The sequence below is a fragment of the Cataglyphis hispanica genome, chromosome 4 (assembly GCF_021464435.1).
Source record: "Cataglyphis hispanica isolate Lineage 1 chromosome 4, ULB_Chis1_1.0, whole genome shotgun sequence".
Taxonomy (NCBI): Eukaryota; Metazoa; Arthropoda; class Insecta; order Hymenoptera; family Formicidae; genus Cataglyphis; species Cataglyphis hispanica.
Genome location: NC_065957.1, coordinates 9,681,344 through 9,707,446, shown reverse-complemented (window position 1 = coordinate 9,707,446; position 26,103 = coordinate 9,681,344). Strand labels below are relative to the sequence as shown.

Here is a 26,103-nt window from a genome sequence, read left to right as displayed (position 1 = left end):
ATTAATTAAAACGAAATGAATATTTCAAATTTTAAGATTGTAATTTCGATATCAAAAAGTATGGAATTATGGCAGAAAATGGTAGAAAATGAATGAATTGAATTTGAATCAATTATATTTTGATTGATTTTTTCTCTTAATGATTATTCATTTATATCTGTACGATTTTTATACATAAATTCTTTTTTTATATGATCTCTTTTGAATTGTAAGCCACTGTAAAGCCGTGTTCTATGCAAACATAAAATTCTATCACGATTTATAAAATATTTGCGTGATTATGGATACTATTTTAATCTTCCTTTCGAGCAGCGCAAGACTACTCGTCGTTACTATCCATTACATGCTCCATTACATTTGATATACGAGAATACTCGCATACAATTTTCATCCAATGAATTAATAATACGAGTACATTTCTCTGCTCGGTGCTCCATTTCATCGATTTCGAACACCATCATTAAATCATGCACGATCCTCTCCGATAACTTTTTTTTTTCATTATACATCTGTTTAGTGAATTCAACGCAATTGATGTGCTTCGCGATTCAGAGAGAAAATTGAAAATTATGGATATAGTGCTAATGAAACTCGAGATAACTGAATAACGATACATATGTACTGGCCGCTTCAAACAATGTATTTCCTTAGAACGCGCGTGTAAAAAAAATTCCTTTAATATGTGTATTTTTCGATATTTTTTCAACTAACGTTATCGTCATTAAATTACGAATTTTTTTGTGCAAATGTATATTCTGATAAAAAGTAAATAATATACATGTCAACCACATCCGCAATCTTTATCAGCTTTCATAGATTGATATATATCGGAGACTCATTATCGTTAATTTATTAAAATCAATTTGTTAGCTTCACTGTAGAAATTTAAAGCAAAATCTCCAAGTGTATGACAATAAAAATATAAGTTTCTAAAGTAAGATAAAGTAAATTTTGATTTAAAAAATAACGCAGATTTCAAGGTCTCACTACACACTGCTCTCGTACCGAGGCACAGGATATGATGCTCGAGAAGCGTCGCGCGCACTTTCACGCAGGCCGGCCGGTTGAGAACCGCTGAGCGGCCCGGCTGTTGCGTCGCACGTTGCTTGCGCAGACGCACGGTTCTGTCTCTCTTTCTTTCTCTCTCTTTCTTTCTGAGCGTACTCTCTCGCCAGTATACGGTGATTATGCCAGGCCTCACGTTCGAGAAAGAAACTACACTTGTGTATCGCTATTGCACGGAATGCGGAACATCACGTTTACCCGTCGCCAGTTTGATTACGAGATATCGCGGGATAAATTTTCCAAAGAATTTTTTTTTCATACTTTAACGAACGACAATGACAATGATCGAATTTACGATTCGTTTATGTAACATCTTTGTAATCTCTCATAAATCTGTTTGTGTCGTAGAATAATTTCTTTGTCATTTTCTAAAATTTGAAGTAGCATGATAAACATTCGCCAGAAAAAATTCAAGAATTTTGATATAAAAAATTTTGATATAGAAAAAGAGAAATCTAGCTTTGTATTTCAAATGGACTTTCTAAAAGAAATTCAATAGAATTTAATTCGGATTTTCATTACTGCATGTGTTTAATATCGAAAATCAAAGAGCAACATGATGATGTTCCATTCAAAATTGCAAAATAGCTCATGATTGAAAGGATACGCGATAATTATGGCATGGTTTGCACAGTGAAATAATACCATTTTCTGATTTAATATTTGATTCAATATTACGTGAAAAAGAATCGTGTTTAAAAAATCAGTTTTATGTATAAAGAGAAATTTCGTGTTCTACGATACAATTATTCCACACCGATTGGCCGCGAATTACCGATGATAGTAGAGTATCGTTTGCGTGTAATTGTATTATTTACATCGATGATTAATAGTAGGATTATGTGTACACACGGCGCTACGTTTCGACGTTGCCACGATACTCCACAGTCGTCGATATGTTACGGTAATCATATCGAATCGCAATCAATTTAACACGCCAGACATATATTCAATTAACGGACTCGAGAATGCCGATTGACGCGCGAGCGCGATTTTCGGAGCACGTCCGTAAGGTAGGCGCATTTAATAGGCGTAATGGGCATGATTAATTAGCGAGAATCAAAAGGTCTCGCGTTACACGAAGAGGAGGAGAAAGTCGCTACTTTGCTATCAAACCGTCGCGAATTATGAAAGATAATCGTTACCGTGTCGGCTACGTCGATATAATTGTGCAATTTACACTCGTAATTAATTGTTCTAAATTAGCTTCAGAGATGGTAAATCTTTTCTTATCGTGCATCATCAAAGGCGGAGAGTATTTTTCATTCTTTTAAAACAAGATAGACTCGATAATAAATGATTCTTGAATATATGCTTAAAAAATTGAATCTTAATTGAGATGCTCTAAGAATATCTGCTTCTCGAAAATACATATAAAATGTCAATTATAAAAAGTCAATTGTGTAAAAGTCAAACATCCTGTCAAACGACACAGCAAGAAATTCATCGAATAAAATATGTAACATCAGATACGCTTTTCGTGCGTTTGCTATTTAGTTTTAACACCAAAAATATACGCATACACGCATCACCGACATTTCTAGAGATTACTTACGCAACGCTGATTTCTTTCACGATTCGCGATATCGCTGTTTTTTTTATCTGCCCGCCGAATGCAAAAACACATATATGCGGCACGAGCGGAACGAAAACTCGCGATTAAGTCATCGCGAGCGCGATGCAAAACAACGATGACGTAAGGTGTCGCGACGCCAGAATATATGTATATACATACATATGTTAATTCGCTCTCTTCTTTTATCCGAGCCGTCTCTTCTTTTTTCGATACGATCGATGCCTTGTGGCATCGCCGTCAAAAGTCGTCCCACAATGTGTACACGCGCGTCCGCCGCCGTTCCTCCTGACGTTTCGCCGAGCTTACTACGCATTACACGAACGGGAAAAGTGGCCGCGCTTCGGGATCGATAATACCGGCTGACCGAGCGTGCTTCGAGAGCACGTGCTAAACACGGGGGGACGCGAAAACGCCGGTCCAACAACGGCGTTTTCCGGCGTTGTCCTCGACGACGAGTAAAACATGGCGGTGTCAAACGCGCAACATGACCGCGATACACCATGTATCCCTATCACGCGCTCTCTTTCTTTCTCTCTCTCTCTCTCTCTCTCCCCCGATCCCTTTAATCTTTCCTACTGGAACTTTCCTCTTAGTATATTGCTTTGCATGGCCTACCGCTTTGCGTGCAAGGCGTTTGCATTGTCGCTCGTGTTCGATTAGAGAAGCGGAAAATAGGACTATATAAATAATTTGATAATTGAATGGTTCATCAAGAAAATGTGTTATTCCACAATAAAGTTTAATCGAGAAAAATCGATCTTTCTCACAACTAGTACAATATTCGATATTCAAATAGCGTTATTTCTATTCGTTTTATACATTATTTATCAATAGTAGTTTAATTAAATTTAATAATCATTATTAAACTTTTAAAAATAATTAAAATTAATAAAATAAAAAAAACGTTTTTTATTATAATTTATTTTCTTCAAAGTTTGAAAAAAAGAGCAGTCTAATATGCAATATTTTTACAATAATAACTAGATACTTTATAACATTATTTAAAGATAAAATATGTTAAAATAAAATTGTTAAGACATTCTAACATATTTTTTCCTTGCTCGTAGCATATTATGGAGTCATTTACTTAATATATTAATTGTTTAATATATATTTATTTTGATGCCATTTGTATATATGTCGCTATTCCTTTCATCCGTAGACTTTTTAGCAAAATTAAATTTTATAAATGATGATGAGATAAAATATTCCATTGATTTTTAATATTTATTATCAATATTTATGACTAATATATGACGCAACACAAGAACGCAAAAAACTAATTATCTCGGAATGAAAGATACAATTTACGCGACTTTCGTAATCTCGGGCACAAATCAAGGCGAAACGACTATCAATCATCAATAATATCGCAAAGATTCTAAAAGTATTATTATCGCGACTGTAATCTGTATACGATTTGCACGAATGATTGAATCGAAATTTTCGCCGTTCGCTACGACTCGTTAAAGAGTACGCGCCGCAGAAAACGCAACTGCAACAAACGGGTCCCGCGCAATTATGCAGATTATTCCTGGCCGCGTGAAGGATCGCGAACCCGTCGGCGTAAACTTCTTTTACGTTGCCACACATGGAAAACTTCGGAGCGCGCTGTCGTAAGCGACAGGGACGCGGATATAACGCGGGAGAATGTCGGCTGAAACGATAGCGACGACAGATTGCGAGGATAGATCTTGTTGCGCGTTTCTCTCTCCACGCTTATTCTTTTTCCCACATTCCTTAAACGAATCCATGTATCTTCCGCGATTTCACCGTGCATATTAAATGTGTTTTCGCGACGCTTACTTATAAAATGATTAACAAATTCGTGCTTTCAAAATAACACAATTATCGTATTTTCTCGATAAGACATATCATCCAATACACTTCCTTTGAAAGAAACCATCTTTTATAGAGGCACTCTTTATATATAATTTTGCATACTGTGAAATATTCATGTATCTACTACATGCAATACATAATTCATATATTCGTAAATATTCATTTATATATATTAAAAAATCAATTTTTTTTCTATCTTTCTCTTGTTGTAAGATTTAGCTTGGAAAAAAAGTGCAGGTCGCATAATTGAAAAACACACATTTATCGATTGATATATCCCCCTTAATAAGATTCGTCGCCGATACGGCGAGCCGGACGGGCGGGATCATTGCGACAACAATAGGCTACAGCGACGCGTCGAAGCGACAACACTCTTGCACATGCATCCGGATGCAGAGACGCGCATCCCTGAGGAAAGTCTTCCGTGTTACGTCGCGTTTAGCTATAATGTCATTCCACGCGGGCGAAATTAGCGTCTCTATCGAATAAATATAAAAGCGAAACGATGTAGCACGGCGCGTTCTATTTTCGCCCGGCGCGCCCTACTTACGTCGTTATTACATGAAATTTAACTGCAAGTCATATTTAAATGCGATCGATCGTTATCGTATGATGAAGTGCAGCCACGGGTCATCTTATTTCGCCTCTCTACCTTTCACGAGAATTACATTCGTCGATTAAAGACTCATACGCGAGATTTTGTACATACAAATTAGATAATGATATACTTGTTAATAATATGCAAAAATACGCGCTATCAAATCATCAGAAATAATTATTTAATAATATTAAATAATTTCTAAATCGTGTTTCTTTTAAAAAGATTTTTCTATATCAAACTTTTTTCTTAAAAGCAAAAAATGTAAAAAAATTTAAAGAGTAATTTGCATTTTGCCAAGAAGAGGTCATAAGAGACTCATTAAATGTAGCAGGATTGGTAAACTTAAATTTAAAAATTAATAATTTATATAATGTTATAATCGAGAGTGATACATCGACTATACCTTACTAATATCACAATTTAAAATTACCTCCCAACTAACTTTCATTGTCGATTAAATATTTCTTTTGGCGTCATTTCTTCGAAAACAATTTCGATCGCTTATATTCCGGCATCGTGTTCGGCTAAATACGGCAATGGAAAGAATGGGGGAAAAACCGATATCGATACACGCTGGTGTTCATTGCGCCGGCACTGTTTGGAGTCAGCCGTGTATACCATCGAATAAACTCGATAGAGCTCAAACCGTCCGGCCGCCATTGCTTGGACGGCCCGAGTCTTCATATATGTAGAAATCTAGGCCGCATTATGGATCTACATGCGGATAGCTTAGTGAGGAACTTTGGTTCGAGCGCCACGTGATCATTCTGAATTCGACCATATCTATACATATAACCGACTATATAATAAGTTCGCCATATATGCGGCACAAAACTAAAGCTACGCAAGATCCTAGTCAAATAAATAAAATTTTTCTAAATAGAGAGTAGTATTTACAACACATACAAATGTAGCGTCTATATTTACGTTTATTATCACGTATTTTTCATTATATTTTTGTCCTTCAAATCCTTATTGTCCTGCGACATTTTTCTTTCATATTTATAATAGATTTTATAAATATAAATCAAAATAATTTTCATATAAAAAGTGATGTATATTATTATTTAATTAACTGAAACAGTTATTCCGAAACAGACTTATTCGCAAAATGATCGTAAAATCGAACATCGCCTCGACAACTGTTTTAAAGGATATCCTCTCGACGTCTGGATATAAAATTTACGCGTAATTATTCAAGCAAAGGTACTTTTATTTAACCGAGCGTGCATAAAATACCGATATAAAAAACATACTCTATCTCATTACTGTAAATTTACTCAGTCATATAACGTAATAGTAAAATTCCGCATATTTTCGCGTTTTCTCCTTCGTCAAAAGTACATTTGACATTATCTTAATATTGTTGAAGTATAAAACTCATATTTGCTATATAAATCACATAAAACACAAATTAACGGACTAATTCGCAGTAGAATAAGTTAAAATAATACTATGATACTATTTTCCTATATATACTTTTAAAATAAAATATATTTGGTATCGAGTAAGAAAGAGATAAAGTTAAAGAGACAAAAGCATACTAATAATAGAGATAATATAATATAATAATAAAATAAAATACAAAAAATGTATAGTTTCAAATTACAACCTTGTGATTCTAGAGAAGTTTTAAATATTTAATAATTTTTTATATTTTAGTTGATATTAATTTTTAAATAGAAAAAGAAATAATTTTCTTATCTCCAAGATATTATAATTTCTTTCAGTGTCTTACTTTGAAAGGGAGAAGAAAAAGAAAGAAAAAAAGTTAAAATTAAAATTGTTTTAAAAACGAAAAACAAGACTTTCTAAATTTAAGAAAATTCCCGACAGCCTAAGTGTTTTATGAACGAGTTAAAGCTGTTTTAATCATCCGTTTCTCCCGTGAATTTGCATAATGCGATATCGGACAATGTCCTGAAATTAAACGCGGCCTGTTTATGCTCGAAGCATTGATTACACACGGCGCATCCTGCGTGTGGCTAAAAGGGCCGTCATTTAAACGACCATGAGTGACGCGGCGACGTTAAAAGTTCCAACAACGACCACCAATTACTTACAATTACAATCGGCTTACAGTGTGTGCGACCGCGACGATACGGCGCGTCGTAAATTACGCGTTATCACGTGCGATCGTGTACTTCTCTGATATCTTTATTGGAATTAAATTACGGTAATCTTGAATGATCTTTCACAAAATCACAGATGCATTCTTATTAATTATCGTAAGACAAGTTTTAATAGCAATGACTACAACAGCTTTTTCCATCGATGCAAAATATATTTTTTATATATATAATCCTATTTGTTTTATTACATTGCTTTGTATGTATAAAAATAGCAAGGAAAACTAAATAAATTGCCAAAATAAAAAAGTTAATTTGGGTGATCAAAGTATGTAATGTTAAAATTTTAAAAAGTTATAAGTAAAAAATAAATAAATAAATAAATAAAGAACACTTTTCACATCCTAAAAATTAGGCTTTCAAACGGCTAAAAGTCGATAAAAAATCCTCGTAAACAAAAATTAAAAAATTTGAAGTTTAAAGTTTTAACTTTAACACGCTATCGGCGGTTTAAAAAAAAAATTTTTCAAAAAGGTAAAATGTAGTTTATGGAACTTGAATTTTTCGCGGAAAATTTTTTTTATTAAGCTGCAGAGTGTCAAAAATATGTATATAATTATATGTAATTATATATAATTTTAAGCAACAAAATAATGTGTCTTTTTTTTAAAGCACAGAACAAGATAAAAAAATTTTTAAAAACCATTGATAGCGTAGTAAAATTTCAAAATGCTTTTTTGATTTTTCGTCTAGTTTCAACAATTTGAAAATAGCCCAATTTTTAGAATATAAAAAGTGTGCTTTATTTTTTTATAGTATATAATAGTAGTGTATAATAATAGATGACGCTTAGTTATACCTTAAACAAATCGAGTCCACATAATTAAATAATAATGTCTCATAAATAATCAAGATCATGTGCTTTGTAGATATTTAAACCGTAGCATCGCGATTTATGCGCACTATGCTTACGATAATGTCGCATACGTTTGGATCAATAGACTTACCAGCAAAATAGGACAGCATACATCTAATGGAATCATTTATATACTATCCCGCAAAAATAATCGTCCCTATAACCACGTCATTTCGTGCACGATATACGAGCGACTCGTGAAAATTAAACGTCATCGTTGTTATAGCCATCATTCTACAGGGAGACAAGTAATGTTTGCCAGTGAACAACTATTTCGCGATTGAGAGAGAATTGTGTAGACAGCATAGAATCATTACTGCTTTTTTATGATCGTTGTTTTGTGATATAGCGTTAAATGCATATTTTGACTCATTCATATAGTAAAGTATAATGATATAAATTTTTTCGCACATCACATTCATCGACCTATATACTTATATCGCGTATTAATATTGTAAGAAAGCTATACAGGGTATTCCAAAATAATCAGCACATATTTGAACGAGAAACATTGTATTCGAATTCAAGATACCTCGCGATTTTTCAGAAATATATATATATATATATATATATCTTTTAGGTTTTTCCTTTTTAGACTATATCATTATACCCAAACAAGGTAGAAAATATATCGTGAAAAGATTTATAAGCAGTCTATCTATTTCGAAATCTATGTCACCACGATTAAAATAAATGATCCAACTCCTTTTAAAATATATCTATTACCGCAAAACTTGACTATTTAATATTTATTAAACATAATATAATCGAGAGAGAAAAAAATTTGTCAAAAGTCTCCCCATCGTATGTAAAACTATTATTATGTCGCCTTATGTGTACTCACCCGCTAGAATTAGGTTGCACTCTTGCTTCAACAGCCAATCCAAAAATATATGGAACATGTATGCGTATATATATAGATATCAATATATAGATATATACATATATATCATTCAATGTGCTTATACAAGCTCCTAATATCGGCATGAAACGTTAATCACAGTTGCTGCTCCTCCCTCCATGCTCCTCTCGATGTCATCCAATCGATCCTCAATCGGAGCATTCCTGCTCAACACGTCGCGTGCGTTAACTTAACATGCGCGATCTTGAGATCATCAGCTCGTTGACGAGGAACGAACATTGCGACCGAGAGAAAAAAAGCGAGAGAGATCACGTAGCGACACAGAGAGCGAACGTTACTTAATTGCGCGTAATGGGGGGAGGGGAGGGAGAATAAATCAGCGAAAATGACGAGAGCAAAGCCGTAGGGAGTGACGGGACCCGATCTCTCGCAAGAGCGCGGGACAAATTTCCCATAAATTACCGGAATAACGGAAAACTACCGGTTGTCCCGGCGAGATAGATTACGTCTATAAATTATGGTTATCACGACGTAAAGTGGATTTGTTGATCCCTCTCTACCCGCGATCGCTATTATTTACATTGCAAGCAACAATAATTTGATTAAGTCCTCGATATCGCTGTAAGTCGTGAGACTTTCGTTGACGCAAACGGTATCACTGCTCCAACATGACAATTCTTGTTACTAACAATGATAACGATCCGCGCGGAGTGCGGGGAGAGGGAAGAGAGGAATGGGCACTCGAGATATTAATTGTACATTTATGTACATCGCTCGATCCCTCTCGCTCGCATCTTCTCTTTCCTTTCTCCTGTTTCGCGGAAAAATCTCAGCAGTGACGAATTTTTTCCCGATTATTTGTCAGCCTCGATCATTCATTAACAACACTTGTAAGTTTTCTCTTATTATAATATTGCATTAGATATTATTGGAATTCACATAGGACCAAATTGACAATTTAAAGATAAAAAGGATATGAAATATATAATTCTTCGTGTTTAGATATTTCGCAGTTTTGATAAAGCCGAAACTGCAAACGTGATGTTTTCGATCGTTTACGTATTTCTGTCGCTCATGTGGTGGAGAAACTCGCATGGTTCGCAAACTCAAAATTTTCCAATTTGAAACAGTGTCGCGTGATTTTACATTGTTAGTGCAACATGGTGCGAAAATTCCCTTTACGCATAAAATTAGTTTATACTAGGAAAATTTAAATTTCCTTAGTATAAATTAATTTTATGCATAATACCATCTATGTGTGTGTGTGTGTGTGTGTGTGTGTGTGTGTGTGCACGCGCGCGCGCATGGCATTAACAAAATTCAAAATTACATTGCAGCATCAACTGCATGGGTCACTTAAAAATCAGTTAAGTTAGGTTAATTTACACTTGCGGAATGTGTTCGTGAGATCCAATTTTTTTATACGTTTCCATAGTGAATGTCGGCCTCCAAAGATAATACGGTACGATATGCTTTTTAATTGATAAACACGTGATATACGCTTTTTAATTAATATCCGTGATACATGACATCGCAAATGCTCCGGTATTGTTACCGAGAGCATTTATTCATTCCATCAAGTCACAGTTAAATTGTGTAGCAAGTTCCAGTGTTAATTAATCGATTCGTTTATAAACATTATGGACGCTATATGCGCGATGCTAATAGTCAAATCGACAGCGATGCTTTCTCCAATATTTATGTGAAATAATGCCCATCGAATATTTCAAATTGTATCTTGTTTCTTAATTATATGTATTTTGATAAAAACATATATAAAAATAATGTATTGTATCATAGTAAAATTACAACAATACCATCTCGTCGATATAAATCTTACAAGTACGAGATTGCAATTCGTTACAATATTTTTCAATTTTTTTATAAATTATTATTTATATTTTTTATAAATTATTTTTTTATAAATTAATTCACTAGTTAAAGAAAAAATAAAAATATTAATAATACAATTTTTAATAAACATAATAATAACATCGCCTCTCTAATTGAAACATCCGGGTATATACGATAATTTCACACTTTAGCTTCAATTTTCAGTGATATTCTCGCAACTTTCGATAATAACAGACCTTACAGATCGCGTATAACAAATTACGCAAGCATGAGTCTCGTTCGATCTCTATAAATATTTAATCCCTTTCAATCTTTATTCCAACAAAAATGGATGCGATACGTCGAGCTGAGGCGCATATTCCTTCAATCATTCTGACATTTATACAAATTATTTATCTCTTCATGTATTATACAGAGCGCCCACATAACTTTCATTAATTGTGTAATGTATCTTGCAGATATTAAATTCTCTCTCATCAAGATTTAGTAAAAATACATTTCAGTTGTCGAATGTATATTTATATCTCCACTAACGATAGATAGTTTTCATCGCGAATGATTGCTTGGCATTTGAAAAATTAAAATCGTAATATATATTCCGCGCCTAGCGAAAATAAAATGTCAAATAGATTTAATTTCCAGCTGTGCGCGCATAATTCGCAATTTCGCATTGCACTAGGTTATTATCGACACGCGTGCTCTCGGTTGGAAACGAAAAAAGAGCAAGCAAATTGCAACGAAAAATTTCTGTGCTCAATTTTTACCCGATTTCATTCTCTGATTATCGACGATGGCAAACGGATGGCGATTTCTGTTTGTCGAACGCGTGAGTCCGTGACGTTCGGTTTAGCGTAAATATTTATCTGGACCTTATTCCTCTCTCTCTCTCTCTCTTTCTCTCTACCTATCCCTCTTTTACGCGCGATTCGTTGAAATATTTGTGATAAGGAAATCACGCGTTCATCAACATCATGTGCCACGTGGCGGGAATGATGTAAAAGAAACGAGGCTATTCTCCGTCATCTCGTACATATACGCATTCATTTGCGGCATATTTAAGACATCGTCGCATAAATTCGATGATTGACATATCAATCAATTGCATTCGACTTGAACGCACGTGAACGCGATATAATTACAATTATAGCACGGTAATAGCACATGCCTGAACGCCGTGAGTGACGCGAGTATCTCGCCGGCACGTGCCAAAAAGTGGGCGACAAAAAATCATCGTCGAGCATCGTACGTAATAGCCGTAAATTATTCGCACAGTAAAGTCGCCCTTTTAACAAGCTTCAGGGTTCACTATAGTAATGTTGTAATAAAAAATAAAAACATGTTAATATATAGTCGTTAACGCGGAACCATACCGGGTTAATAGCAAACAGCGATTATTCCAAAGTGACGACACTATATCGTTTAATATATCTATCTCGACGATGCTATCCAACTATATTCTGTTCGGTTTAATAAACGCGTGTATATATATCTATATTTCTATAAATAAAAGTCGACTTCTCATTATTTTTCATTTTCAATAATGTATCCATTTAAAACACTTATTCACATTCTTTTCGAAAACGTTCTAAAATATGCAATTAATCCGGTCAACAAGGTTAAATACATATTGCTGAGCGATAGAGATACGCGTGATAATAAAAACAGAGTGATAAACCCCATTCGCGTAAATAAAAGTTATGATTGAAAAACGGAAGCAACGTGGCCATCGACCGAGGAAACTGAACACGATTCCACATCCTATTCGATCGTAAATGCGGCATTAAACGGACCGACCGTGGACTCGACTTCCATCGACTTCGATGAATCGCTTCGAACGTTCCACGGTTATATTACTCTCGAAATCTTGTTCTCGTACAAGTGAGAAGCAGACGTTCTCAATCAGAAAACATATTATCGCCAAATTTTACGATGCCCTCGTCAAAAAGAACCTGTGTGTATGTGTGCGAAATAATATTTAATTTTTATTTAATTTATTTAATTTTAATTAAATAAATTTTAATTTAATTTATTTAATTTTTATTTAATTTATTTAATTTTTATGAATTAACATTAACAATAGTTTGATAAACCACTTTCCATAATAATACGATTAAAGAGATTGATATCCAAAGATACTGATTATATATTTAAAAAGCTATTTTTTAAATCAATTTTTTTTCGAATCAATATTTTCACAAACGAATTGTTCATAAGAATGACAGGTATTCTTCCCGAGATTACATTCCTAAACGAACTCTTTCTCGTGAATGATCCATATTTTCTTTGACTGTGCCGGAAATAGCAAAGACTATAAATTTAGCCCAATTGAACATGTTTTAAGAATTGAACTTTTTAGTAGTTCACTTCTTCTGATAATACACAGTGGCCTAATATAAGTCTTTTCTATATTACACACATACAAACTTTCGTGTGTAATGTGGTATCATTACCGAGCTTAAAGTATCAACCCATAACCGGTATCGCAAACTAATACATCATATACTATCTAATCAATATTTCATACCGGTCGTTTTCCACCCATCAGGAAGCTGCATGTTTAGTTAATCTTAATCGCAGAGGGATCAAAAGATAAATTACAAACTACGCGACGTTACCCTAAAGCGCTTCAAAGGATTGTTCCACCGCGACGTAAGAGGATTCGTATGATCTCGCGATCGATAAACGAAACTCTTGAGCGGCGTCGATCGAGGATTAAAGTAGGTGCCGGATTTATAAACGGACTGACCGCGGCGCGTACTTACGTCACCGAAACGGAAATCGCCACAATGGTATATCGGGGTTTGCGAATCGCGCGCGTATTCGGAGCATTGAACTCGGACGGTGGCATCGAATGAAGCCACCGCTTTAACGATGTTATCGGAATTGATCGCGTTACAGACGAAATACTACACGTCGTGCAAAAGGCTTTTCCGCCGATTCCAAGAATTCACCGACTTCGAATGACGTCTACAAAGATTAGATTTTTTTCTGCCTGATATAGCGACAATATTGAAAGATTAAAATATATATTTAGTTTTCTACTGAAGAAACGTATGCTCCGCGACTATCATTATTATAATATTTATGTTTTATAATTTTTTTCCTACTTTGATATTAATTGGTATCATCTAATTAAAATAAAGGTAAACAAACAAAACTTTCAATCGCAGATCGTAAATATAGAACAAGAGAAAAAGAGAGAGAGAGAGTAGAGTTTAAAAAGTTTCGGAAACACATATCTTGCAAAAGAATAAGAGTTTTGAAAGCCAGAAAGTCTGGTCACATTACCGTTATACAGTGGAATTATGCGATTAATCTCTACTAAAATTTGCAGAATTGCATATTTATAAATTTTCTACTCTACTCAGCAAAAACTACACGATACACCTGCGTTTTACATTTACTAAACGCCGCCCTATGTAAGATATCCGAGATAATCTAGTAGCATCCGTGAACTTTTTTTTTTTTTTGTAACTACTGGATACATAAATATTACAAAGATTCTTCAATTCATATCGATATTGCTAATGTCGAGTATATTGTAAATAAAAAATAAATTCTTTTTCTCAATTTTATTCGATTTACTCAATCTTGATTGCGTATTCAGTCAGGCGTCCCTAAGAATGCACGCGACACATCAAGTGGTATCGCAACTTCGCTAGATTTTTATTGACAGGAAACACGCGATGTATCCGGAGGACTCCGAGTATAGCTCGCGCGAGAATTTCCGCGGACGGACAGATCCTCTCGCGATGCTTCTCACGAGAATCTCGCTTCGCGGAAGGTCCTGCGCGGACCTCATTATCTTTTCCGCGTATTCAGCCATGGAAATTGCCGGCATCCATTCGCGATTTTCTCACCCGTGGAAGCTGGCGAAAGGCCAACTCCCGGTTTCGCGCCTGCCTGTCACGGGTGTCGCGGGTCTATTTTCAAATTCCGAGTAAAACCATCGCGCGCGCGCGCGCGCGCGTCCGCCGTCCCTGTGTCTGTGATAATCGCCACCGTGTGTCTAACATAAACGGCGCCGAGGCGTCCCAGGCGCCCGCGACGCCTCGCATATTTCGACGTGTAACAATTAATATGAAATCCGGTATTGCGACTCGGCCCGGCGAGTTAATTAATTGCGACGAATTCAGGAGAGGACGAGAATGCGAAACGGTACGATAAGCGGCGCCGACGTGTATACGATCTTGTTCCCCTGCGCAGAGGAATGTAAGAATTTTCGATACGCGACGGTTTCGCTCGATGCGTATAATTTCTGTTTATGTCAAATGAAATGCACGTAACGTATCCGAAGCACGAGCTGAACGGATGTAAACGCGAGCATCTAATTTTATGAGTCTAAAGCACGCAATGGCTATCTCGTATCGGTGATATAGAGATACTTACATCGCATCTGAAATTTTACTTTGCACATTATTTGTAAATATGTGTAAACGTGTTTTGAAAAGCATGTAACAATTTTATGCGATAAATGAAATAAATATATTATATCTGTAATTATATTATATGTAAGAGTTATAATGCAAATATAATTTTTTAATTTTTATGTTATTATAAACTAACAACTAGAAATATGTAGATTTGATTTTCAGTTGCGCAATGTTTTATAAAGTATCTTTTACAAAATTACACCTTATCTAAATTATTATAACTGTATCAAAATTTTCCATTTCCGTTTAAATCTTATTTTTTTTTTTTTTTTTAAATCGTACGCTCTTTATGCATCGCTAACTATTAACGCTTTAAGAGATAATTTTTTATAGTTAGATTTTTATTTTTTCTACAAGGTGACTCTAAAACTTACGTGAAATATAATACATCTATCACTGTCAATATTTCTATTTTCTCCTATATCCGCGATACAAGACAGTTATATGTCTATCATTCTAACATATCATGCCGCGAAATATCCCCGATCTGCTTCGAGATAGTAATCGAACTGTAAAGGGGATGATTCGAAATAATTGTCCAAAGGACGATGAAGGCGTTAGAAGAGGCCTGGCCACACGTGCGCGACCTTGTTTTTCATTGCTGTTTTTTAGCGTTACGAGTTTCCGGATAACAAGACAAATATATATAAAATATTAACACAAAAACACGCTCGCGGAAAATATATGTATAAAAAATATAACGTAATACATAATATATTGTATGTAATATATACTGAATGAATTTACAATGTGAAAATATGAATGCGAATTTCACGGATGCGTATCGTTAACATTAAAATATTTGACTGCATGTTCGATAATGTGTTATCACAAATTATCGTCTAGTATCTTTTTTTAAATAAGTTTTATTCAGGTGTTGGGGTTTTGATGTTTTCTCCCCCCCCCCCTCCGGCCCCTCGCAGAAGTAAAAATTAAAAAAAAAAACGAATATATAAACAAAAAATATAATATTAATATGTAGTTTGTAGCTATTTTTCGTAATATCTCATAAAAATAGCTTGTACTTTTCTATTCCTTCTAGATAGTAAATCATAATGTGATATTTCACATATTTTAATATATGTACATGTACGAATTATGTAATTGTTATCAATAATGTCGTGTATTCAAAAGCTTAATAGCTCTTGTAAATGATCGAGGCTGTTACAATCGGCAGTTCAAATTAATTAATTAACATCTATACGTTATATGAGGTGTCCAAATTGATAGAATCAATAAACATATAACGTTATTACTTGTAAAATTTGGATTTTTATTTTTATTAGCGAATACATCGAAGAGAGCTAATAATTCTCGAGCCGTTCATAAAAACAAAGAATGTAAATAAACAATAAAACATATTATTTTTCTTTAATTTAAAAAGAGAATTTTTAATAAAATTTTTATTTAACATCAGATTATAAGATATCAGATAGTTTGAAAAATTGTTAGAATAAAACTGTCGAGAAAGTCAAAGAATGACATCTCTCAATATTTTCACTAAAATCAACCATAAGACTCAAAAAAATCGTTAAATGTTTATTCTCCTCTCTGATAAAAATGGCAAAAAAACAACATACGATTCAAATTTACTTTTACGAAAATTATTTTGTCACAGATCATTTTAATTGAATCGCTCATCCGATATTAGAGATGCATTTTGACAATATTTATAAAATTAACAATTAAATTCTCTCTTGTCTCGTATTCGAAATGTTGAACAAAGAATGCTTGTCAGGATGCGCGGAAGATCATTCGCAGTAATCTACATCAAGCCGACCGCGAGAGACGAAAACGGCCGTCAATACGGTCTATCGAGTATATACGATGTACCAAAGCGTTCGTCACTTCGTCAACGAGCGTCCGCCAGATCGAAAGGTGACACCACGACGACTCGTCCATGTCGACCAACGAACATGAATAACGTCGCACGTGTCACTCGTCGAATTTGCCGCGAAACTAAAGTTCAATTGCACCGACAATCTATGTCGCTATTATATCTGCTTAGCGATTCCATCTCTATTTGTTTCAAATTATAACTCTACCTATATTACATCATAATGTGTCACTAAATTATTATATATCGCTCCCTCCGTCTATAAATATCTTGATCAATCTGATGTCAAATTTCGATGTAAGAATTTGTTTGAACATCGAAGTTTTTTTTTTCAATTTTATGTGTTGAATATTCGATATCTTCGTATATAATATTCAAATCAAACTTTCGTTAAGATAAGACGCGCACTTGAAAGTAAATTGAAATTTAGCTAACGCGCCGTTACACATAACCTTACATTTTCAAATTTACGCTACGATTACGAAAGTCGCCGCCAATATCTCGATACACTTCAAGACAAAGTGAAATCGATTCCGAATCTTTCAAAGAATCTATAGACAGGAGGAAGGGCATTTTAGTCGAGCAGATTGCTCGGTGCAATCGGGGGATCCTATCTACTTTACCACCTACCTACTTTTCGCGCCGTGGCTCCATTTCATTTGTTCGTACTCCCGGCGGCTACGACACGACGCGCGTTCACAGGAATACAGACACTAACAGGCCGACAACACACAGCGAACACTCGCGTCCGACACCCCGATCGGCGACGGGCACTACGAGAGGGAGGCGACGGCGGTGGCGACGAATCACTACTGCCGACCGACGTTTCGTTTCGTTTCGTCGGCGTGCACGATCGAGTAACAAAGCCGGGTCGCAGGAAACGTTCGTCTCCCCCAGCCGCCAGTAGAGTACTGTCAGGTGTGCGCGACGCGTCGCGTACTGGCGTCGCACTATCCCCACCCTCTCACCCCACCCTGCCGCTCCCCACCACCGCCACCGCCGCGCCGCTGTTACATGTGTGTGGTACTATACGTACGCACGCGTACATAGCGGGGCGATCTCCGACGGTTTAACATATACACAGGGAACAGCGCAGTCGGAAACATACGACGGCACATACGGTTTACATAAGAAGGGAAGTATTACATATTAGATTCGGGTTTTTCGGACGTTACTATAAGTTGAAAGAGATAGTATATATTTTAAACGTTTATTTATTATGACACGTAAGAGAGAAGAATCTCTCTTTGAAATTTTGTTATTTTGTTTTTTTATTTTTTTTCTCTCAAGATTATTTCTTCGATTATATCTTCGCGCTCGCGTGTGTTAATAATTTTTAGAGAAATATTAAAATTCTTTTAAATATTTTTTTATATAAAATATTTTTGTATATAGACAATAATACTCGATTTATTAAAATCATTTTGTGTTTTGCTGTCTATTTTCAATTAGTCTTATCTTATTTATACGCAAGCAGACTTGGCTCACGTTTTATAAAGCGGAAAAAAAACACGCAAGCGAAAACATTGTTCCTTGAAAAATAGCACGTTTCAAATTTTCACTCGATTTTGTACGACGAACGAGGCAATTTATAATTGGCACACGATGTTGAACCAGTAAGTTTCTAGCACGCACTGACCTTGCTCTCGAAAAACGACAAGGGATAATTGTATAGACAGATATGTATCGTTCGCGAGCGTGTCATTCGTTCTTATCGAAAAACTCTCCTCCGAAGAATCGTTGCATTGATTTAGGATAACGCGGGAAAAAGAAACGCTCTCTCTTTTCTCAAGAGAGTGCGTTTGGGCACATTAATCTCGGTAGATATTAGGTAGATTTCACCCTTATCCGGGATATCTATTCTCGTAACGCGGTCGAGCAGACAGAGTGCATCGCCCGACCTACAATTTTTTTATAAATTAAACAATTTTTTTATAAATACATTCACGTTGATATTAAAAGTAGAAAGGAATTAAAGAAGTTAATTCGATCGCTAATTCTATACTTTTCAGCTTTAATTCGTCATATTTCTTAAATATTATTTAATGTTACTTCAATGATAAGAAGTAGATATTTCGGTATCCACGAGTAACCTTCTCGCTCACCTAAGGATTAAATTTAATGCAGTCTTAAGCTGCGCCATGACTAACATAAGACACTCTTCCCTCCGCCATACGATAATGAATGTTAAGAAGGCATTTTTCTCAAGTCTCTCGTAATGTGAAACTCTAAGCGCTGTGGCTCTTGTTCAGTTTACATATAAATCAGGTCCTGAATTAATCTTTAGAATGCTAGAAGAAAGTATATTTTCTCGAATCCCAAGAGTTCTATTTTAGAATGAAGAAGTTTTCTAATTTAGTATATTCTCTCTCTCTCTCTCTCTCTCTCTCTCTCTCTCTCAAAGTAAGACATGATCTTAAAGATGTTACATCGTCTTGCATACGTACATCATCTACCAACGCTCGAGAACTTAATATTTTTACTTTTCTATGTTTAATCCAATTCTATCTCTTATCTTCCAATTAAATCACGTAAGAATTTTATATCATGCTTGTGTGTGCAATATAATTGGAAGTATAAAATCAAATAACATATTCTGCAAATCAACATCGTATTTTTTACCACGAACATCTCGTTCGTGATAAAAAATATTATGCCAGATATATAATATATATTTAACTCTAAAAGAATCTCACGAAGTCAAGACTTCGCAGGATTAAAAAAAAAAAATTGATCACTTGACTGAGTGATTCGTCTTATTGTTAGAACAGAATAATACGTGATGTTATGACGTAATGTTCGATATTTCTCCATTGTACTTACCTAAGTACTTTATTTCTGAGAGAAATTAAGATATATTTCAATTTAATTCGATAGTTTAGTTTATATAATATAACTAGAGTATGACAATAATACACAGAGCAGGATAGATTTGTTAAAAATTTCATTTTCAAACAAAAATTGTTTTTTTCTCTCAATTACTTTGTAAAAAAATATCAAAGATTATACGATAGCATATTAATCATGCTAATATTTCTCTTCACATAACATTTTCATCCAAAGTTAATTTTTATTCCAAGTGTTCTCAAAATCAGAAGACTCATAAATTATTATAAGACACACTAATAATACACTTTGATATATCCAAAGTAATTAAGATTCTTTTTTTATGATACGACTGTCGAATGCCGATTTTAATGCGATAAACGCTTGGGGAGCGTAACCAAATATTATATGTATACGTATGTACGAGAAAGGGATTCCCCTTATGCAAGTCTCGCGCTTACGCGTATTTACATATTTTCAGATATATCAGAGATGCATAGAATAATGAAAAAGTGATATTTAAGAGGCCAGTAATTAATGCGAGTAAGATGAACGGAATAATACAAAGTATAATATATCAAGTAAGTACGTAGCAGCAGAACGATGCCTTTTCGATCCTGAATCGCCAGCAAATGGCGCGGCCTTTCTCGTACGCGCGTACACGTGTATTCGCACGCTGTCATCATGGACTATGGCGTGCAATGTGTATGCCTCGCGAGTGAATCGAGTGGAATAAGGAGGGTGAGAGAACGAGATGCGGTGAGAAAGCCCTGAATGGAACAAAGAGAAAAGCCAACCATTCGCCGCAGGTTGGAAGAGGAAATCGCCGAGCAGCAATAATAACACGCGCTTGAACGATACAGTGTGAACGGTATGTAGGAAAAAAAATGAAAAAAATCTTCGTGGCATCTTCTCTCCATTAGTGAAAAATCCGCTCGCTCCGGTTCATTTATTGTAATTTACGCGAAATTTCAGCGTTTGTGCTCCAACTCGTTTATCCAACAGATGCGTAATTTTTCGTTTAGATCATTTCACGAATATACGTTATTATATACGCGAGAGGCGAGTAAATTAATTATAACGTGCGGTGTAAATTTACGTGAAACGCCGCGACCTGCGAGAACTAAACTTAAATCATGTCGAATAATAACCGGAAAATGGAATGCGAAAGCACGATGTAATGACTTTTCTGTTTTTAAGGCAGTTTATAATAAATTTCGATAATCATGATGTATGAGATGCGACTGAGAAATAAAGCGTAGAAACATGCAATTGCGTTTGACTCACCGTGTTGATGAGGAGCTGAGAATGCTGAATGCCTGCGAGGTGACATGTTAGGATGATTACCCTGGCTACCTGGTGGCTGCATAGAAGATAATGCACCTAGTGGTGTGTAGGACTTGCAAGGCTGTTCCGTCTTTTGCTTAAAAAACCAGGATAACCAAAAATAAATATATTTATAACTACTTAAACGACTAAAAAAATTAACAAAATTTTTAATTTTGATAAAAATTTGAATAAGCAGATTAATTGATAAAAAAATATAAAATTGAATTATTTAATATAACATTAATAATAAAAAAAAAACAGTAATGTAACATTATGAAATAAATGTAAAAATTGTGATATAAATGTAAAGATTTGTGATAGTTTATTAAATATAGTACCGATATGCTTTTAAATTAATAATGTATTAAAAATTTTGTATTTTATTATATCGATCTTTTGACAATATTGTTTATATTTAAAAATAAAAAAATACTGTTTGTATTTATCTACAGAAGCATTTTACGAATATATTCAATAAATCAAAGTTTTTATTTTGAATGTATGAATGATGTAAAGTGGATGTTTATCTGACTAAATGAGAAGCAAACAGTCTTGAATGAAACACAAACCTGATCGTGAAGCTCAGTAGCCACTGCGGTAGCTGCAGTTTGAGTATGACTGGTAGAACTGATTCTGTACTGCATACCCGCAATACTGCAAAAACCTTCGTGGTGGGTGGATCGAGTTTGATTGACGTAAACACCTTGAAAAAAATTTGTTATCCTAGTAAGAAGATCATTAGAATTTTCGCGCTTAAGCCACGCATGATTAATTACCAGTGATAGTGACGTCCGTGTCCTGATTAACGATGACAACTTTCTTGGATGGCTTAATAACCTCCTCCGGATCGGAACCTTGTCTAGATTTCTTCTTATCTACGTCCAAGTCATTTTGTTTACGTCTTTTAATTATCTCTACTTCCGACTCACTGGAGGAGGTATCACTGCTGCTACCACAAAGATTTTTCTCGTCGGAGTAGGAAGCAGCCAAAATGGCAGTGGCATTAAGACTGGCCATCCTCTTGCAAACAACCATGTCCTTCAGATCCATTACTTCCTCGTTTTTCTTCCTCCTTTTGGTCATTTTCTTCTTGCTTGGTTCAGCATTCTTTTCTTTCTCGCAGTCTTCATCAGAGGAAGACGAAGATGACGAGCTCTCTAACATATCCCAATGCTTACCACGTAATCCTGGCACATTCCTTAATTTTCTTTTCAAAACATTATCCTCCGTTTTGCATTCGATCTTTTTCTCTTTCTCCTTACGCGGCTGTTCCTCTTTCTCCTCTTTCATTTTCTTCGGCTTTTCCTTTTCTTTCTCGGGTTTCGACTTGCAAAAACCTCCAAGATAGACTCCGCCGGTCTCATTTTCGTATAGGCAGTGAACTTTAGCCAAGGCATTCAATGACGCGACTCTGGGTGGTTTTGGTTTACTCCAAAAGCCAAAAAGTCGCATTCCTCGCGCACGTTCGTCCGACGGTGAGTTATCTCGATCTTTATTCTTAACATCCTTTTGCTTACCTTTCTTGTATTCATCGTCAGAATCGTCCTCCGAGTCAGATTGAGATGTAACGCCACTGGCACTCTCTCCATTCATTGCTTCGACTTTTAGATCTAATTCAACTGTGTTCTCAGAGCTGATTTGTTCCTGTTTCGCAGACTTTACGCCATCTTCGGAAACTTTAGTTTGTTTGTTAAATTCCTCGGAAGATACATCTTCAGATGAAGCTGATGTTTGATTATTGCTCTCCGTTTGTACCCTTATTGTTTTTCCTGCTTTTTTTGAAGCCTTGCTGCTAATTTTGTTACTACTTTTGATAGCTTTCTTATTATCCTGTAATTTTGGTTGAAAACTCTCTTCTTTCCTTTTATCTGAATCCTCAACGATTTCACTTTTAATGCTGCTCACTTCTGGTCCTTGACAAGCCTCATCTTTACTTGCAATCTTTTTATGTTCAGTTTCTTCAGATTCTTTCAATTCAATTTTCTTTTTTGCCATAATCTTCTCCGTTATAGCTTTCAATTTATCTTCCCTTTTTAAAACAGCACTGATCTTTGAATGTTTTTGAGGCAATTTGGCTTTCATATGCTTGGCCAACTTCGGTTTCTTTTCTTGTAAAATTTTGTTCTTGGCAATGTTACTGTTTTTCTTCTTTGCTTTTTTGACTGCATCCTCATCTTCGCTCATTTCTTCGCTTTTAATTGGCTTCACTAACTTGATTTTTTTATCCACTAATCTTTTAACTACCGATAAATGAGGCTTCTTTGTCAGAACTGTTTTTCTTGTAATACTTTTTTTCTGACCTTGTTTCGTTTTCGAATCTTTCTTTGTTTTAGCAGAAGAAAGTTTATTGCTTGCCGCATCTTTCTCGGAAATTTTCTTTCGTTCGGATTTTTTATCTTTCACGATAGAGTTTTTCGATATTGTCTTGACATCAGATTTAATCAACTTGACATCTTTCTTCTTCTCATCTTTGCTTCTTTTTTTAGTAAGTGAAGAAAGGACATCAATCTTATCTTCAAGTGCATCCTTATTTTCCATTGTATTTAATAACTTTATATTATCTTCCATACTTGCATTATCGTCAAATTTTATATTCTTCTTTTTTTCCTCCACTTTTTCAATTTTCTTTTTGTTATCGACAAATTGCTTTTCTAATTTCGCTTTCTCTTCACATTTTGGTAATTTTTTCTTATCCGTGTTATCTTGATTTATTTCTTCGTTATTTATTTTATCATCTCCTTTTTCTATCTTTTTTTCATCAATTTTGTCAGATTTCTTTTCATAATCTTTGTTTAATTGTTTTTTCTTTTCATCTGGCTTATCAGATCGTTCCTTTCGCTTTTCTTCTATCTTCTTTTTGTCATCTAACTTTTTCCTGTCTTCCACTTTTTCCAATTTCTTCTTCTCATTGTCTATCTTTTTCTTTGGATCTCCCATTTTATCATTTTTCTTTGATTTCTTCTCTTTCCTCACATCGGACATGGTCTTCTCTATAAATGTGCGACGTTTCTTGGCGACTGTTGGCATTTTAGTTGCCTTTCTGGCAACAACAGCCTTCTTCTGTGGCTTCATTATGATTGTTTTCTTTACATCTTCAAAATAAATAAATATACTCGAAGTTCACAAATGTCCAGTTTTAATTTCCACAACTACCTAACTGCCATTGTGGATTTTAATAATTACGATACGGCTCGCGAGCTGGATTTATCTGTAAACAATTCCAATGCAAATAACATCTCGATCAAAGAGAGTAAACGCGATTATTATTTATATTATAATATCACAAATATTTTATTAACTATTAACTGCTGTCGCGTCTCTTTGTGTAATATATATATATATATATATATATATATATATATATATATATATGGCTTTTATATATCGCGATAAAAATATTTTCCACAAAAACGGACACAATCGAAATGATATTCATAATATTATACGAACGCTACCAATCCGTGATAAAAAACGAATTATATATATAATAAAATTACAACTGTACGCAAATCGGAGCATTCGCGAGAGACGCGCGCGACGGAAATGGTGATAAAAGTACACGAGCGAAGCGAGAATCCGCCGTAATGTGTCGGAACTGTGCGCGCACTCTCTCATCGACTTGTTGACAAATCGATCCCTTTAAATCTCCTTGCGCCTGTCGCGATTCGGCTCTCTCCACACGGCACACACAGCTCTAGGACTCGCGCGATAAATAATTTACCGCGGCCCGCCGCATCCGCCACTTTTCTCTTGAATTTTTCTCGAGCGTGCGTTTTCCGAACATATACACGACGGACAAAGATACGCGGCGCAGCACACCGTAAGAGTACGCGAACCGAGAACGAAAAAAACGCCACGACGGCAACGGCAACAACAGTAACGACAGCAGCACGCCCTTTAAAAAACGGCCGCTGGGCCGACGGCCACAAGTGGCCCTGACAAGTGCGCGAGAGAGTGAGAGAACCCACCAACCTGCTGATCGATCAATCGTCGCACGCGGAGAATCTCACGGACGGCGATCGCGCGGCGACGCGATCGCGACAGACGACGCTTAGCAACGCGGGAACGAAACAGAATGGATGCTGATAAGAATACGGCGGACGGAGCCGCCAGTAACGAGATCGTGTTTACCTCTCGGCGAGCCCTCCTCGGTCGGCTAAACTCAGCTTGCGAGCGCTTTTTTAAAACGGCGAAGTCGAAGCACCGACGAAGAGCGATCGACGACAGGTGACGGCAGGAGGCGATGACGGGTTTCAGTTTTCTGTCTGTGCGGCTTTCACGGCAGGACGCGCGACGCGACCGCGAGCGACGTCGTGGGGCCCTCCCCGGCGGAAGATCGACGGCCCTTTTTCGCGCGGTCTATCGCGAAACTGGCAATCTCGTGTCGCGCAACGCGCACCTCGCACGACGTCCCTGCCCTTTTACCGTAGCCTCGTCGGCCATTTTCTTCCTCGCGCCGCTCCCCCACTTTTCCCACTTCAAAGCCCTCTGTCACGTAGTGCCGGAAGCGCGATCCTACAATCGTCGCCAGATGACAGCATCTCACGGCTTTGCGTCGTAACGGTCTTAACGCAAATGCAAGAATTTTCCATGAATGCCATGAATGTCTCTGTTACAATAACGAATCATTCTACTACATCAAATATGCGAAATGAATGAATTTTTTGCATGGTAGAATATATATGCAAGACACTTTGTTATCGATATCTAATATATCTTAATTAATATCTTTTTTGATCGATATGGAATCGCGGCTTGTCTTTAATTAAGTAAAATTCGCGTTATTTAAATAAAATACTTAAGTAAAATTACGCTATTTAACTTATTTTATTTTGATAACTCAAATAATTCTGACGAGGCAAGAAGGATTGATGAGTTATGATATATTAAATT

General features: G+C 35.6%; 1 protein-coding gene across 1 annotated transcript in view; it reads right to left on the bottom strand.

Moving 5' to 3' along the window:
* LOC126848767 (uncharacterized) overlaps positions 1–25,665 on the bottom strand; it is a 114,383-nt gene extending 88,718 nt beyond the window's left edge. The window contains exons 1-4 of the mRNA XM_050589940.1: positions 25,342–25,665; positions 21,987–24,418; positions 21,780–21,913; positions 21,169–21,304 (exon numbers count right to left, since the gene is read on the bottom strand). Coding sequence (XP_050445897.1) covers positions 21,169–21,304; positions 21,780–21,913; positions 21,987–24,282 — 2,566 coding nt within the window. The 5' untranslated portion in view covers positions 24,283–24,418; positions 25,342–25,665. The remainder of the gene's footprint in view (positions 1–21,168; positions 21,305–21,779; positions 21,914–21,986; positions 24,419–25,341) is intronic.
* Positions 25,666–26,103: the final 438 nt, after the last annotated feature.